General features: G+C 40.7%; 1 protein-coding gene across 1 annotated transcript in view; it reads left to right on the plus strand.

The window, feature by feature from the left end:
• Window positions 1-18,653, plus strand: part of LOC124787772 (vesicular integral-membrane protein VIP36) — an 86,383-nt gene that overhangs the window by 25,904 nt on the left and 41,826 nt on the right. Inside the window, exons 3-4 of the mRNA XM_047254661.1 lie at window positions 6,321-6,518; window positions 7,971-8,133. Of these exons, the coding sequence (XP_047110617.1) occupies window positions 6,321-6,518; window positions 7,971-8,133 (361 nt within the window). The remainder of the gene's footprint in view (window positions 1-6,320; window positions 6,519-7,970; window positions 8,134-18,653) is intronic.

The raw sequence follows: 18,653 nt of genomic DNA on the forward strand, positions 1-18,653 counted from the left end.
ATTCGTCTGTAAAGAATTCGCGTTAGTATTTTGCAGCCGTGACTTATTAGACTTATAGTTCAGTAATTTTCACAGCTGTCAATGCCTGCTTTCTTTGGGATTGGAATTATTATATTCTTCTTGAAGTCTGAGGGTATTTCACCTGTCTCATACATGTTGCTCACCAGATGGTAGAGTTTTGTCAGGACTGGCTCTCCCAAGGCTGTCGGTAGTTCTAATGGAATGTTGTCTATTCCCAGGGCCTTGTTTCGACTTAGGTCTTTCAGTGCTCTATCAAACTCTTCACGCAGTGTCATATCTCCCATTTTATCTTCATCTACTTCATCTTCCCTTTCTATAACATTGCCCTGAAGTACATCGCCCTTTTATAGACACTGTATACTCCTTCCACCTTTCTGCTTTATATGTATGTACAGTATTTATCAATCATTTTCTAAGCATTGCTGGTAAATTGAATAAAAATTTAGTTCCTACAGGGAATCATATAACTTTCTTGGCAAATGCCTTTCTGAGATTGATGACTGGAATACTCATCTGTGATACAGACAAGAGGGAGATTGAGTCAATAATTAACTCGTTGAAGACTAAGGACTCTCATGGTTATGTTGGAGTGCCTATCAGATTATTCAAGTACTGTGCTGCTCTTGTTAGCCCTGTATTTTGCCATATTTGTAATTCCTTTAGGAATGGTCAGTTTCCTGAACGATTAAAGTACTCAGTAGTAAAACCACTTTATAAAAAGGGAGAAAGGGAATGTAGATAATTTTAGACGTATTTCTATGCTATCAGTGTTTGTTAAAGTTGTTGAAAAGGCTGTGTATGTAAGGATAATTAATCATTTTATATCACACGATTTGCTATCAAATGTACAGTTCGGCTTTAGAAGTCGTTTAACAACTGAAAATGCTATATTATCCTTACTCTGTGAGGTACTGGATGGGTTAAACAAAAGGTTTCGAATGCTAGACATATTTTTGGATTTAACTAAGGCATTTGATTGTGTTGATCTTACAATATTGCTGCAGACCATTACGTAATACAAGGAGTAGCTCACAGTTGGTTCACCTATTACTTTAGCAACAGACAGCAAGAGGTCATTATTCACAATGTTGAGAATGGCTGTGATGCGGGATATGAGCGGGGTACGGTCAAGGGGGGGGGGGGGGGGGGGGGCACACCTGTTCCTTATTTGTATAAATGATATGCCCTGTAGTATTATGGGTAACTCTAAAATTTCTGTGTTTGATGATGACACTAGCTTGATAGTAAAGGATGTTGTGTGCAATATTTGCTCAGTTTCAAATAGTGCAGTTCATGACCTAAGTTCATGGCTTTTAGAAAATAAGCTAACGCTAAATCACAGAAGACTCAGATTTTACAGTTTCTAACTCACAGTTCAACAAAACCTGAGGTTTTAATTTCACAGAATGGGCATATGACTAGTGGAACTGAACAGTTCAAATTTCTAGACGTTCAGATAGATAGTAAGCTGTCGTGGAAAGCCCACATTCAGGATATTGCCCAAAGACTTAATGCTGCTTTTTTTTATTATTTGAACGGTATCTGAAGTGAGTGATCATTCGACATGAAAATTGGTCTAATTTGATTATTTTCATTCGCTTATGTCATATGGTATTATATTTTGGGGTAACTCTTCCCGTTCTAAAAGGATATTTTTGCCTCAGAAATGGGTGGTTCAGGCAATAAGTGGTATAAGTTCACGAACCTCATGTCGACCCCTGTTCACGAGTCTGCTTATTTTGACATTGACCTCCCAATATACAGGATGTTTGGGGAGGAAAGATCAATATTTTACACAATGATAGTGTAAGTAATTCTGGGGGGGGGGGGGGGGGGGGGGAATAAATTATATGAACGTAGGTCCACAAATGCTTCGTTGGGAAGGTGTGGGTATTGAAAGGAACTGTAATTCTGCAAAATTGATGTGCACAACATGAACGTATACACAATACAACTGGACCATAACGTGATTTTCTTGGAAACAAAGTTATAGAGAAGTACAGTTATGTTACACATTTTACATAATGTTTATTTGCTTAAGACATAATGCATTATAACATTCGTGTTACATATATTCAGTTGAAAAAGACGTACCATGTGTTTAACAAACGGCTTTAACACTTACGGTACAGATGTTGTACTGTTCATAGAAAAGGTTCGAATATCCCACCATGAACATCAATGCACTTTTGCACTCTAGTGATAACATGTTGTGTCGTTTATTCAGTTGCCTGGGGTTGGTTCCTGATCAATTCAACAGTGTCCATGATGCGACAAAGCAGTTCATCTCGTGTATTTACCTTCACTTTGCGCACCTATGGTTTCATACAACCCCATAAACAGAACTCTAGAGGTATAAGGTCAGGTGATCTTGGAGGCCAGTTAATAGCACCGCCACGACCAATCTAGCGATTAGGGTAGGTGCGGTTGAAGATGGTCCGTCACACGTAAGGTAACATGTGGGGTTTCCAAAAAATGTAGGTACCTCTCTCCTGTCAATCGCTGATTGATAATAAATGGACCTGTCAAAAGGTTACCAATCATGCCACACCAAATATTTATCCCAAAACGAACTTTGAAATTGCTATCCATGCTCGGGCGAAAAATGTCTACTTGGAAGAGAGCCTGTTGCACGCAAAGTGAGAAACACTTTGGTAAACACCCTGCGATCTGGTAATCGTCAAGTCGGAAAATGCCTGTGGTATTCTTCTCTTGCAGTGGTAGCGCTACTGTCGCAGAAGTCATAAACATACACCATATCTGTGCATTCATCATCACTGTAGACATGAGGCATTGTTCGCAGTGCTTGTACAAACACTTAATACTATACACTATACAGCTAACCGATCCGTCGCTGTTGCACTACACAATGCGGCTTCCATGGCACAATTGGGCAAACAACAGGTGATTGTACTACATATGTCATATGATCATAATTCGCGGTAGGTTGCATAGTGTAACATGGCATGTATCCATGCATTGTTTCCAAGAAAATCACATTACGGTCCAGTTGTATTGCATATACATTCATGGTTTGCACATAAGTTTTGCAGAATTAAAGTTCCTTTCAATACCCATACCTCCCTAACGAAGCATTTGCGGACCTATGTTCATGTAACATTTTTTGTTCAGAATTAGTTACACTATCACTGTTTAAAATATTGACCTTTCCTCCCGAAACACCTTGTATATATTCCTTACTGTCATTTATTGTTAACAATATTAGCTTATTCCCAAGATTAAGCAGCTTTCACTCGGTTAATACTCGGCAGAAATCAAACCTGCATTTGGATCCGACTTCCGTAAGTCTTGTGCAGAAATGTGTGCAGTATACTGCTGCATCCATTTTCAATAAGCTACCACTCAAATTAAAAAATCTTAGCAGTAATCCATGTGCATTCAAATTGAAACTGAAGAGTTTCCTCGTGGGCCACTCCTTCTATTCTGTCGAGGAGTTTCTTAAAAAATTAAGCTGATTCTTGTTGTATTGTTGATTGCACTTACTTAAACTTATGGGCTTTCTTTGGGTTTATAAACAAATTACATTTATCCGTTATTACTTTTATGCTGTAATTTCATGTTTTGACTTGTTCCATGGTTTTGGAGATTTGATCCTCAATTTGGTCTTACTTGACATGTAATTAAATAAATAAATAAAGGTGTTGGTCTACGGGAGCAGAGATTCTCTGTGGGGGCACAGTAATTGGCGACAATGGGACGTCCTGGATGGTTGAGTTTCTGACCTGTTCATTTGCCATCTAGAGGAATCCTTCGTAAACACAGAATCCTAAATGCCTCACATGGTTCAGATTCAGTGATGACATCTTTGCGATCTGCATTGAGGCTGAGGACACCCTATCCACATTCCTCCAGAACAACTACTACTTCACCCCCATTTGCTTGCTTCAATGGTCCTACTCAACCCAACAAGCCGCCTTCCTAGATGTTGACCTCCACCTCAAAGATGGCTACCTCAGTACCTCCGTACATATCAGACCTACTAACAATCAGCAATACCTTCACTTTGACAGCTGCTACCCGTTCCATACCAAGACATCCCTTCCTTACAGCCTTGCCATCCATGGTCTTCACATTTGCAGTGATGAACGGTCCCTCTCAAAATATACCGAAAGTCTTGCTGAAGCCTTCACAGGCCACAATTATCCTCCCAACCTTGTACAAAAACAGATCTCCCATGCCTTATCTTTCCAGTCTCCCACCACCTCTCAAAGTTCCACCTTCCAGCCACAGGGGAACATTCCCCTTGTAACACAGTACCACCCAGGACTGGAGCAACTGAATTGCATTCTCCGCCAGGGTTTTGACTAACTCTCATCATGCCCTGAAATGAGAAATAGCCTGCCCACTATCCTTCCCAACTCTCCCACAGTGGTATTTCGCTGTCCATCAAACCTACACAATATACTTCTTCATCCTTACAGAACCCCTGCTCCCAACCCCTTACCTCATGGCTCATACCTCTGCAACAGACCTAGATGCAAGACCTGCCCCATACATCCTCTCACCACCACCTACTCCAGTCAGGTCACAAAATTACCTACCCCACCAAAGGCAGGGCTACCTGTGAAACCAGTCATGTGATCTACAAGCTAAGCTGCAACCACTGTGGTGCATTCTATGTGAACATGACAAACCAACAAGCTATCTGTCTGCATCAATGGCAGCCGACAAACTGGGCAATGAAACAAGTGGACCACCCTGTTGCTGAGCAGGCTGCCAAACATGATGTCCTTCATTTTAATGATTGCTTCATAGCCTGTGCCGTTTGGATCCTTCCCACCAGCACTACCTTTTCTGAATTGCACAGGTGGAAACTTTCCCTGCAATATAATCTAATGATTCCATAACCCTCCTGGCCTCAACCTTCGTTAGTCATTGTCCTCTCTCATCCAGTCCCTTCTCTGTTCACATTGCAGCATTATACAACCCTCATTCCACCATTGCACCCAGTCTTCTTGCTTCTCTCCTTTTCCACTACCCCCACCCCCTGACCTCTCTACTGTCCTTGGTCTAACCTGCAGCACTGTCTGCCATCCCTACCCTACTATCCCTCCTCCTCCCATCCCCAGGCTTCTCCTTACCCCCACCCAGTTGCCACTCCCATCATGCACTGGTGCTGCTGCTTGCAGTGTGGTTTCTCTTGCCTGAGACTGCAGACGTGTGTGTGTGTGTGTGTGTGTGTGTGTGTGTGTGTGTGTGTGTGTGTGTGTGTTTACAAAGGCCGTACTGGCTGAAAGCTATTTGTGACAGTCTTTTTGTTGTGCCTATCTGTGACTCAGCACCTCCCCTATAATGTGTGTTTCATTCTGTCACCCCGTTTTATTCATGTCAAGCATTTTCATTTTGTGCTTGTAGTTATTGTGTCTGTAGCAGCCACACAGTACAGGAATTTTGTTAAATTATGGTAACTGTAAACTATGTGTGTATGGCACCACATACAATGTTGTTTCAGATTGAATGCTTGCCAAATGAAATGTAGTGACAATATATTGCTTAATGCTGCTAACATTCACCCTTTTGGAGGTGATCTTATGAAGATAATGACTCTTCTCCCTGAGAATTGATGTGTAATGCCCAATTCACAGTGGATAAAATTAATTTGTATCTGACAGTTAAAACTTTTATTTATGCTTGGTTCCATTTGTTCTAGACCAAACTCTATCTCACAGGTGTGTAGTTAGCTGTTGAGACAGATTACTCCTAGCAGTGGATAGATTTTTCTGTTATTCCAAGACTTAATGATCTTGATGGAGGTATATTAAGTTGTGTGGCGAGATTTTCCTCATAAATCTCTGCACAGACCACACTGCCCACTCACTTAGGACTGGTGTTCAGTGAGAGAATGTGCCTTTGTGTGATGCTTAGGTCATCAGTATAGCGATTAAAACATTTTAATCCAAAACTTTTTGTGTGTGTTTTTAAAGGCAGCTCTTAGTCTATTATCATTAATACATATATTTGTTGTTGTGTCTGCACCATCAGTTTCTAAATAATTCTTTCTACATGACTTTCTGTATGTATAGTATATTGTGACATCTTAAGTCGTGCTTCACTCTGTCTCATTACAGGAAAGTAATTGCTAAGACACACAGGAATGAATTTTCTGTCCGTGTTTTGCTGTCTGAGTTTGTGAGGTTAATTTTTAAATGTTTCATTGTTATTTGAGTACATTTTTTATGATACTGAAATGTTTGTTACAGAGATGAGAAATGAATATAGTCTGTGAATACATCTATATCTATACTTAACTGATGCAATAAAAAATATTTCAATTCTAGCCTTGTCATGTTCGTAACTGGGAGCTGCAAATTCAGTTCAAAGTGCATGGAAAGGGGAAGGAGCTGTATGGAGATGGTTTAGCAATCTGGTATGCCAAACATCGTATGACCCCAGGACCAGTGTTTGGCAACATGGATTACCATGAAGGCTTAGCTGTAATACTGGACACTTACAGCAATCACAATGGCCCTCACAATGTAAGGCAGCAATAAACATTGTCTGTTTTGTAGTTAGTTGTATAGAATTTTCCAACATTTTCTACTTTACCATTGGATCATTTGATGCTGCTTAAACAGATATCACTAAGAACTGAAACACTGCTTACATATGCAACTATGATTTTTTATCAGTATAATATGAGGCTTTATTGCAGGCATAAATGTGAAGAAAGGGTATATTTCGTATTTAAAAAAAATTAATTTTTGAAATGTTTTTAATAAGTAGGGATTCAGTCTTTCCTGAAAAGATTAATGTAGGAAAAGTATTGGCCCAACCATACCTATTGTCATTTGTGTTTGTGATCCTGCCACATATTCCTCCTCTTATCAGAGTAACACCTAATGCTGTTTTCATTGTCTTTCCTTCTGTTTTTTTAATTTTGTGTCTTATCAGACTATTTACTTTCTGTTACACTCTTATAACAAGTTGGTTTGATTATTTCTTAATCTGTTTGTACTGCTCTTGAGTGTCCATGCAGATGTGATCATTTTGTAAACACAATATTTCGCCAGCATACCTCGCTGTTATCTTCAGGTAATCCGTGCTGAATGAGTGTCTTAGCTACATTGCACTTCCTTTACCTTTTCATAGCTTCCCACCTCTTCTGGCTGCATGCTGCATTGTATGGAGTGACGATGGATTGCGACCTTCAAACACTAAGCTCAAACTCCGTTCCTCTGTGCTTCTGCAGGGGACTCAATGAAATATGAACAAATGAAAGTGCAAAGACACCTTCTCATTCTGACATTGAGTTTCAGAGGAGGCTCTTGTGGTACAAGTGGTCGACAACCTGATTGGTAGAGACTGCCTCCACTCTCAGTTAAGTGTGGACCCCAGCCTTCAGCCAGCTGAAACTCAAAGTGTTAGTTGAGAGTGACTTCTGTGCCTGATAGGGTGGTAGAGCCACTGTGGAACAAGAGTTTCAAAATTTGCAACATACCAAAGATGCTCATTCTGTAGTTATCAGATGGTGATGACATGAAGTTACATTGCCCAAATATTGTGTTTCATAGTTGGCTTCACTTGCCTGAATGCCTGAGAACAATATAAACAGCTGATTCATCAGCAAAGGTTAAGCTCTCCCTCCCCCATTTCAGATGTTTGTTCATCATACTTCCTTGACCTCTCTTTCTCCTCCTCCTCCTCCTCCTCCTCTTTCTTTTGAAGATGACCCCCCCCCCCCCCCTCCCCTCAGTCTTTAATTTTTGATTTTCTTCCATTGTCACATTCATCATCTCTTCCTGCATGCTACACGCATAAAAAAGTCATTACTATTTATTTGAGTACTTTTCTGCATAATTTTCTCCACCTCCCTCCAAATCCCATTCTATTTCCTCTGTTGCCATTATCTTATAACATCTATCCTGTGACATGATGGTTTTTCTGTACATATTGCAAGCAAATTTTTCAGTGTTTTGCCTATGTTGCAGCATCAGCACCCATATATTTCTGCAATGGTAAACAATGGCTCCCTGCATTATGACCATGATAGGGATGGTACACACACGCAGTTGGCTGGATGTGAAGCTAAGTTTCGCAATGTTGAACATGATACACACATTGCTATTCGTTATGAGAATGATGTCTTAACAGGTATGGACGTATATAGTTTTGTTCAATAAAGTAAGCTTTTTAATCGTGTATGATGTTGTGTACATGTTGCATTGTTAAGTAACAATATTAGTTAGTTGTTATTGATCATTGTTGGTTTAATGAATACATTTAAAACTTGGTTTTTAGTATGCATTGTATTTGGATAGAATGGTCAGCTTTAGAGTATTTAAAGTGAATTTGGTCATCGTTAGTTACGCTGGAACGGCAGCAGCATGCCTTTGGGAAAATGTTGTTTTGTTAACAAAAGTAGATGAAACCCGTAAAAAGTTATTCTACAGATTGTTTCCACCTGAAATGCTGACTTGTATTGACTTTATTATACAAATGTAAGTGTAGACACTGGCATTTTTATATAATACAACTATATCTCTTTAGATCACAAACGTTTTATTACTCATTCTTTATTTGTGCTGGCACATTGAAATTGCAAGATAGTGGTAAAATTCTTGAATTTGCATGATAGTGGGAAAATTTCATTGATTTGCAATCATAAATTTAACGTACAACAGAGCTGCCTTATGTTATCCATCACACCTGGCCGAATATGGAGGAAGCTTCAGCTTAATAATAAAAAGCCTCCTGTGATGTACATTCTTTGACATAAAACATGGTACTGAGGGAGGTGACGCAGTGGTTAGCACACTGGACTCGCATTCGGGAGGACAACGGTTCAATCCCGCATCCGGCCATCCTGATTTAGGTTTTCTGTGATTCCCCTAAATCGCTCCAGGCAAATGCAGGGATGGTTCCTTTGAAAGGGCACGGCTGACTTCCTTCACCATCCTTCCCTAAACTGATGAGACCGATTACCTCACTGTTTGGTCTCTTCTCCCCAAACAACCCAACACCAACATAAAACATGACCGGGGCCAGCCGCCACTGAATCTAAGTCTGTGCCGACTGTGACATGGTAAAGCAACACAACCACGCATATAGTACACTTAATTCCAGCTGTCTGCACAATCTGGCAACACTGCAGCTGTGGCAGTTCATGGAGAAAACATGTCTTTTATTCGAGATGCTACACACCTATGTCTATGCATGCAGTCTAGCAGTAAACAGTTGTCGTCTCAAATGCGATGTTCCATGTTCGAAACCCCTCATTGCCTAAATTTTTGTAGCACCTTTCATCTGAGTGCTGAAGTCCTGACTGCCCAGCTACAATGTCTCCAATTACATTTTTGCGAAAGATTTCTTGGCAGACTGCCTGCCTTTGAAGACCGCATGTGTCAGAGCTCTGCAGCGTCCACTGCAGCAGCTCATACAGTGGCACTCCATTCCCTTACCGGTCATCACTCCAGATAGTAAAAAAATGCTTTACTGTTGTTGAGTGATTCTCCACCAAAAAAGTCAACAATTCGCATTTCACGCTTGACAGCACAGAGGCAGACAACCAGCTTCCATATGGTGAACACTGTATTACACTAATATGCAAGACACTATTATAGCTCAAAATTAACTTTGTAGTTTGTGATACAATCAGAATATCTCAGTATGTTGGTTAACTTTATTATTAATGCTTTATATCTTGTTTCTTTTCCTTTTATAAGCGAGTCTTCCTGTAACTTTTTCATCAGAATCTCATATTTTCGTCAAGCCACAGTGAGTAACAGCCTTTATATGATACTCTTGTGGTAAATTTTTGTGATAAGCTGTGTATATCTCTCTCTCATTGCATGCTCTATAGCAATGTGGGTACATTGTACAGATTTGTGAAGAACTTGATGCTGATCAGAAGGGATATTTAAGGTACTGCCATTTTTTTGAAGCTACCTGGAGTGGAAGGAAGATGCTACTACCAGTGTCAGTAAATGTCTATAGCGGTGCGTAATTACTATAACATGATGTGGCACTGAAGAACTATTTTCACTTCATAACTGTTCCTCTGACATCTGGGTCTTACGCAGTAAACAACACTCAAATTCGTGTGGTTGACAGTTGAGTCAAAGCTCTTCAGAGAGGTTTGTGTAGTGAAGAAGTTAGGTATTCACACAGCAGACATGTACGACCATTGACACACCTTAATGAGTCGAGCTTTTGAGAAGACATAATTTGTACAGTTTTCTTCAGATTTTGTTAAAGAATTTCTTCTAGCAGATTAAATGGAAAACTGTTTGATTCTTCTGGTCTGCACCATGATTAGAACTGAGAACACACACTGCCCTCCCATCACCAGATATGTGGAACCACCTAGCTAATGAAAATCTGCTGGGAGCAGGTCTCCCTCATTGCAATATTGGTCGTTGAGTCTTATAACAGAAAATATAAGAACTGCTGTTGCATACATGAAGTATGTCATTCCTACAGTCCAAAAATTAAATTTTCTGCCTCATTACATCTTAAATGGCGATTATGTAGCGCAAGTCACTGAAGTGGAATGCCAAGTGAATTTAATGGAACAATTCAGGGCCTCATACAGAAGAAAATGCACAGTCACAGATTTACCAAATATTTACAATGATGTTGCTCTTTCTTACCTGAGCTAGGGTCACCTGAGTAGCGAAACAATTGTCATCCTCGTCTTACACAGGCTCTCAGAGGGGAGGCACGAGTGTGTTTAGTTTTTTTGCATACTTTCTAACATCGCCTTTCAAGGCCATCTATATTTAAGGCATTCAATTAGATTTAATTCAGGATCTCTCATTTTTGAGGCATTCTGGCACAAAAGAGGACTGTTTAATGATGGTGTTATATAATTTCACACAGGGATAGCAAAGCTAATGATATTAATTTCCTCTCTGCCTCATAAAGTATGTGAAATATGGAGGAATATTATTTTCCATCATATGTACAACATTCCAATAATACAATAAAACACTTTCTATAGTAGTTTTCTACAAAAACTTACCTCAGTGGAATAAAAAGTAATTGCAAATCAACCTTCTTCCACTCGCCACAAAACAGTATGATGCCAAACACATTCCAGTTTGAAATAGATGTTGTCTACATACAGTGTAATACCAAATTCAAATAAAATCCACAACCACCACGAGAATGCAGAAGTAAGTTGGTAGAGGTGAAAGCGAGAAGAAACACAGTTAATTAATTATTTGGTTCCACACAGGAATCACTTCGGTTGAGGATTCAGAAAAGAAGGAAGTGAAAGTTTTATTCATTAACACAGAAACTAAACTGTAAATATAGGCAATTTGAAATTCTGTGCTTTCATACAATTGCCACTTTGAGATCTGTACATATAATGCATACTAAGTACCCTGTTTACTACTTTTATAATGTTCCTTTGTGTTTGGCCGCTAAATGATTGAAAGAATTCAAATTCATGTCACTGATAGTTCCTACGAATCTTGCCAGTGACTTTTTTTGTGTTGTTGATGGTATTCGTAAAGCAGACCACAATGACTGCTCCCATGAGGTATAGGCTCGTAGTTGCTAGAAAGCTTTCCAATTGTATTCAAAATCAAATGTCACAAATAAAAGAGGCACTTGATTACACAGAATTTCAAAGTTAGTTTACGCAGCTATGTAAACTAAAGCAAGGAGACGCCCTAATTTATCCATTCACGTAACTCATTTGAACAGAAGCAGGGCCTTATCTTCCATTTACAGTTGTAACACTATAACCTATAGTGGAGCTAATGGTAAGCCATGGTAGTGGTCACAAATCTGTAGCTATCTGTAGAAGTGGAAGAGTCCATACTACATATCATTTGATGAGTAAACTTATCTGTCATCACAGGGTTCAATCAACAGAAATTATTGCAGAGTTCCATCTGTGTCACCAGCCTCCCATTTTCCTCTTAATTATTATGCTTTTCCTAATGCTCTGGAAATGAAATGTCTAGGTATATTCTGCATGGTGAAACATCCTACATTCCATTCTTCCAGGTTCGCTGGTCATGTGCATTGATACTAAATATGGATAGGAAAGTTCTTGGGAATAAATGAATAAGAGTAATAATAGTAACAATATGAATCTAAAGAGGAATCAGTTTTATTGCGTTACGAAAGGAGCCTGACAGTTAAAAATAAAAACAGGCTGTTGTTCAGTTGGAACAATGAAAACATTTTTCAGCATTTTGTTAATGAATTTGTTCTGCCTATTTACAGAGAAAAAAGAAAAGAAAACTGAAGTCAGTTGTCCAAGAAGATCTAAACCAGCAATTGTCCTTGCTTTAGATCGTGAGAGGGACATCGTGCTGCAGAGCAAACACGAAACCGCTACATTTAGCTTTCTGTGGTTGCCCTGGTGATAGTGCATACAGTTCACAATGTAAATGCAAAACCAGTTGAAATTTAAAAGTGGTACTACCTTGATACAGCCAAAAAATTGAATTAACTATCTCATTGCCATATACTAATATTATGTGTAGCAACTTTCCTTCTCATAATATTGTTACATTCCATCCTGGATTTTCCATTGTTTGATCAATGTCATATATGCCTGATGACGATTCAGAGTACTTTATCAGACTGGATAGAGAATCGTACAAGAATTTAGAAGGCTCACTAAGCAGCATCCAAAAGAGGGTAAACAATCTCAAGATGCCAAACATTGGCAGCAGTACTACCTAGCCTCAACTGCACGATTAATATGCAGAACTCCATGAACAGTCCACATCGTCCTCACTACTAACCACAGCCTGCTCCAACCAGCCATCACCGGAGCTGTGCTACCAAACGCCGAGCTGAGGGATGGCTTCAAACTTACAGCAGATTACACCATTGAAAAATACAAATGAGTTGCACAGATGAGTCCTGTTTGACTTGCAGTGAAAGCTTATCTTAGCAAAACGAACAGTTTGTGCAAAACCACATTTTCCAAAATGTCGAGAAACAGTAAAATACTACCCACTGTCGACCTCAAATGGACTAGAAGAGCGGTCTTGTGTGATGTTCTGGCCCCCAGGGAAGTCCATGAGAAAGCACTTCAGTGTGAGAATCTGAGGCAGTGTGAGAATCTGATCCTTACGGATGTGCTCAACGTAGCACAGTCCTTTGAAGTGTCAAGGGCCACAGGCGATCAGATTGCTACATTGGTGGGAGGGGGGGGTGGGAGGGGGAGGTGAGTATCAAAAGTTGCTCATTCAACCCATTAGGCATGCTGCATTGCAGCAGTACGACCTTCGACCCAGCATTCCATGGGGCAGTGTCAGATACAGCCACAGCAGCAATGAGTCGCATCACGCAGCAGCCACGTGCCCCCCTTCCATCTTGCCTGTACTGCTTTGTCCAACACGAGCATGCTGCATGCCCTAAGAATTGGGCGGTTTGTAACAATTGTCGAAAGGCCACATTGCATTGGTGTGTAACTCCTCATCTAACATGGTGGACACAGTTGTACTGATGGTCATAAACTGTGTCTCTACAATGACTGTTTCCCTGAACAAATTGTTTATTGACTTTGTGTGTGTTTAATAAGCCACTAAAATGCAAGTGGACACACCAGTTGCAGTGACTTTACTAAACACACACACACACACACACACACACACACACATGGACTTGGGCTCCTCTCCCCTCACACAGGGTTTCATAGAAGTTGGTTAGCTACAATAAACAACAGATTCCGATCCTAGGTCAGTTCTCCACTCCTGTCTCGTACAAATCTGGTGTTCGCCCTCTCACCTTCTAGTCTTGGATCATTCCCATATCGCAGATGTGTATGGGTAGATGCATTCAACGCTTCCTGTTTCTCCAATGCCAGTGTAAATTTAGTGTCAGATCAAGTTCCATGTCAGCAACTGGCGTCTCTTCACCCTTGAGTTTTTGTCTCTGTTTTCCGTGTGCTACAAGTTTACAGGTGCACATTGCCAGGAAAGAGTCCATCTGCCTTTTTGTTTCCTGCAATGCGTGCCTGTCGTGTTGCATAACTGTTAAGGCCAAATTAGATCGTTTGATATCGCTTGAAATAATTCAGCCTATTTCTTCCAGTGAATGGGCCACACCACACACCACTGGTCACCGTTAAGAATCCGATGGGTAAGCTTTGCCTCTGAGGCGACTTCACTGTCTCGAGTGATAGATATCTAACTTCTTCCCCGCCCTGAAGAAATGCTTGCAAAATTGTTAGACAACCACTGCTTTCCCAGGATTGATCCGTCACACCCCTTGGATGAGACCACTAGGCACCTTCTCGATGTCAATACACCTCTTGGCCTATGTCAGTATCAGCGCTTACTTTTTATTGTCATTAGTGCGCCTGCAATTTTTTAGCATTTTTTAGAACAGCTGAAAGCTTCTGTACCGGGCTGCATCAATTACCTCAACAGTACCATTATTTTGGGTTCTTTCACCGAAGACCATCTTAGCAATCTCCGATCATTGTTTTCTGTTTTGCAGTCTGTGGGTCTCAAAGTGCAGTCTCGCTAAATCTCAATTTTTTTCAGCCCCAATTGAATACCTAGGTTTTGAGGTTCCTTGCACGGGTCAGGTTGTTGTCACCATGCCGAAGCAATTGCAACTTTGCTGCATCCAACCTCCATTAGGGAACTGCAGGCATTTCTAGATAAAGTTGTGTACTAATGTAAGTTTTTACTGGACGCACCCATTATTGGTCAGCCCCTGCAGATGCTTTTGCGTAAAAATGTGCCTTTTTTCCTGGACCGTAGCTTGTGACGGAGCGTTTGCTTTGCTTAAATTTAAGCTTCAATCTTCCCAATGTCTGGCCACTTTTCAGCTGGGTCAACGTCTCGTGTTGGCTACAGATGCCGCAGCATGGTCGTGGTGTGGTGTTGGTGCTCAAATATGCAGCTGGATCTGAATGACAATTTGCTTACGCTTCCCACCCCGCAGTGGAATTCTCGGATCGAAAAAGAGGCTTTAGCGATTCTGCCAACCAACGACTTTCCTTCACCTACTGCTTCTGATGCCACATCCTCTGGCATCACCAGCTCCACAGTGGTTCCAGTTGGGTGTCCCTGTCTGGGCTAGCAGTTATGGCCACGGCCGAAGTGGGTTCCTGTTGTCATGAAGTGTCGCTGGTCTAGCGCTTGTGCGTCATCTGCATCTCTTGATGGGCGGACGTCCCATCGCTTCGACCAGCTGCGGCCTTGCAGGGCAGGGTCCGTTCTGGAGGACCCAAGGCCACCCCCACCCACACCCCCACCCACATCCCCACCCTCACCCCCACCCCTGCCAATACCTGTTCCTGTGTCACAGACAGTCCAGTCCATGCCGCAGCAGAGGTCTGTGCCAGGCAGATCGTTGTCTGGGATCCTGCCTCCGCCCCTGCCATTTGACTGCCGTCGCCAGTGCAACACCCCCTGCACCCGACACCACAGCCGCCACCTCCTCCATTGCTGACTTCAACAAGGACATGGCTGTGGAGATGCTGCTACCGGTCTTGCCCTATGGCCTCTCACAAGAGGGGTGGGGGGGGGGGCAACACGCCCGATCCCCCCTCCCCCCCAAATCACTTTTCCCCCTATTCGCCAGTGCTTGCTGACTGCATGCTGGAGCAGCTGCCATTATTGAATGATTAAATGGATGTCAGCGTAGTCATTGGTGATTTCCATGACTCGTAATCTCAGTGCAGGGCGGAGTGGTGTACCTTCACTCATGACCTGTGATTTCAGAGATCGCGAACCTATAGAGTTCACAGGCCCACTTATAGAGGCCGCATGGGTCAGCCCCCTGGTGCCCTCTGAAGAAACATTAAAGTAACAGTATTATTTAAGCGATCGCAAATGAATGCTGGGCCTATTCTGTAATCTGTATTATTGTTGTCCAGTCACTGTGTTCAGTGCTATGCACAGTCTGTACTTCATTGTATCTTACATGTTTATCTATAACAGTAGTTCCCAACAGGTGGTCCGCGAGCTGTGCCAGAGGGGTCCGCAAGGTGCTATTAGAATAAAAAAATATATTGAATATATTTCGTATTATAACAGATTTTTTGTTTTGGCCCCTTCCTGCATGAGCAGTTTTAAGCTCAATATTTTTTCAGTAATGAATATGTCAACGTTTTTTGTATGTACCAAAACTAGAAAACGTATAAAAAGACTCTTAATTTGGCTGTTTTAGGTACTTGATACTTTAGTATGACAAGGTACCAAACATGCTCGATGAGGGGGTCCTCAAGAAAATTTTGTTGGGAACCCCTGCTCTATAAAGTACTACGTTCCATAAATCGCATTTGTTCTTGGCTGTAGCATATTCCTTATTAGTTTCCTATTGTTACTGCTATTATGATTGTTAACCACTAATTCGTAAGAGACTTTCCTATCCATATTTGGTATCAGTGCACATGACCAGTGAATCAGGAAGAATGGAATACAGATGTTTTTCCACACAGAATATACACATTTACCTAGGCAACTCATTTCCATTGCGACAGAAAAGCCCGAGATGTAAGACAACAATGGGAGGCTGGTAGCACAGATGTAACTCTGCAACAATTTCTGTTGATTGAACACTGTGATGACAGATACTTTTGTCACAACATAGTACTCATCAAATGATATGTAGTATGGACTCTTCCACTTCGACGGGTAGCTACAAATTTGTGACCACTACCATGGCTTACCATTGGCTCAACTGCTGGTTATAGTGTTACAACTATAAATGGAAGATGATGTCCTGCTGCTCTTCGAATGAGTTATGTGAATGGATAAATTAGGGCGTCTTCTTGTTTTTGTTTATGTAGCCGCGTAAATTAACTGTGAAATTCTGGGTAACCAAGTGCCTGTTTTATTTGTGACATTCGATTTTGAATACAGCTAGTAAGCTTTCTAGCAGCTACGGACCCATACCTCACAGGATCAGGCATTGTGGTCTGATCTACGAATACCAAGCAACAACACACAAAAAAGTCACTGGAAAGATTCAAAGGAACAATTGATAACATGAAATTGTATTCTTTGAATCATTTAGGGACCAAACAAGAACAGAATGTTATGAAAGCAGTAAACAGGCATATTTAATATGCATTATATGCATAGATCTCTAGGTGACAAATGTATGAAGGCACAGAATTGCAAATGGCCCACACTTCAGTTTACTCTTTGTGGTAATGAACATAATTTTCTGTCTCTTCTCTTCTCTTCTGAATCCTCAAATGAATTGATTGCTGCATGGCATTGAATTCATTAGTTTGTTTCTTGAGAAGTGGGGTAATGTCGATTTCCAATTTTTTTATTCTGTTGAAATAAGTTTTTGTAGCAAACTATTGTATAAAGTGTTTTATTTGTTTGTATTATGGGAATATGCCTCAGGATTTCTCATTCTGTATGAGGCATGAGTGGAAATTAATGCCACTAGCTTTGCAATCCCTATGTGAAATTATGTAACAACAGCACTAACAGCCCTCTTCCACATCAGAATGCTTACAAAATGAGAGATCCTGCATTAAATCTAATTGAATGTCTTAAATATAGATAGCCTTTAAAGGTGATGTTAGAAAGTATGCAAAAACTAAACGCACTCATGCCTTCCCTCTGAGAACCGGTATAAGACGAGGATGACAATTGTTTCGCTACTTAGATGTCCCTAGCACAGGTAAGAAAGAGCAACACCATTGCAAATATTTGGTAAATCTGTGACTGTGCATTTTCCTCTGCATGAGGCCCTGAATTGTTCCGTTAAATTCACTTGGCATTCCATTTCCACTTCAATGACTTGCACTACGTAATAGCCATTTAAGATGAGGTAATGAGGCAGAAAATTTAATTTTTGGACTGTAGGAATGATGTACTTCATGTATGTAACAGCGGTTCTTATGTTTAATGTTACAAGACTCAACGACTAATATTGTGATGAGGGAGACCTGCTCCAAGCAGATTTTCATTAGCTAGGTGGTTCCACATGTCTGGTGATGGGAAAGCAGTGTGTGTTCTCAGTTCTAATCGTGGTGCAGACCAGTGCACTCTGGGTTCTTATTTTCCATTTTACTTAATAGAGCTGCAAATTGCTAAGAGAAATTCTTTAACAAAATCTGAAGAAAAGCTGTACACATTAAGTCTTTTCACAAGCTCGACTCAGTTTGCTGCATTAATATGTCTGCTTTGTGAATACGTAGCTTCCTCGCTATACAAATGTCTCCACGTGGACCTCAATATATGCAGTGTACCTCCATTGCTGTAGAGCATGCAGTGGAATGTATATACACAGTTTATCTCCAAAAATTTCCGTAAGATTATCAATCAGAGACAGTTACTCACTGTGGCTTGACAAACATATGAATTTCTGATGAATAAGTTCCATGAAGAATCACTTATAAAAGGAAAGGATACGATCTATAAAGCATTAGTAATAACATTAAACAACATATAAAGGTATTCTGATTGGATCACAAACTACAAAATTAGTTTTGAGCTATACTCATGTCCTGGACATTAGTGTAATACAATACTCATCATTTGAAAGTGGGTCATCCGCCTCCGTTGCTATCAAGCATAAAATGGAGATTGTTGATATTTTTTGTGGAGCATCATTGAACAACACTAAAGCATTTTATACTATCTGGAATGACAAACAGTAGCTGACAAAAAGCATTGTAGCTGTGCTACGATTCAGTCTGGACTTCAGCATTCAGATGAAAC

Source organism: Schistocerca piceifrons, chromosome 3 (assembly GCF_021461385.2).
Source record: "Schistocerca piceifrons isolate TAMUIC-IGC-003096 chromosome 3, iqSchPice1.1, whole genome shotgun sequence".
NCBI classification, from domain to species: Eukaryota; Metazoa; Arthropoda; class Insecta; order Orthoptera; family Acrididae; genus Schistocerca; species Schistocerca piceifrons.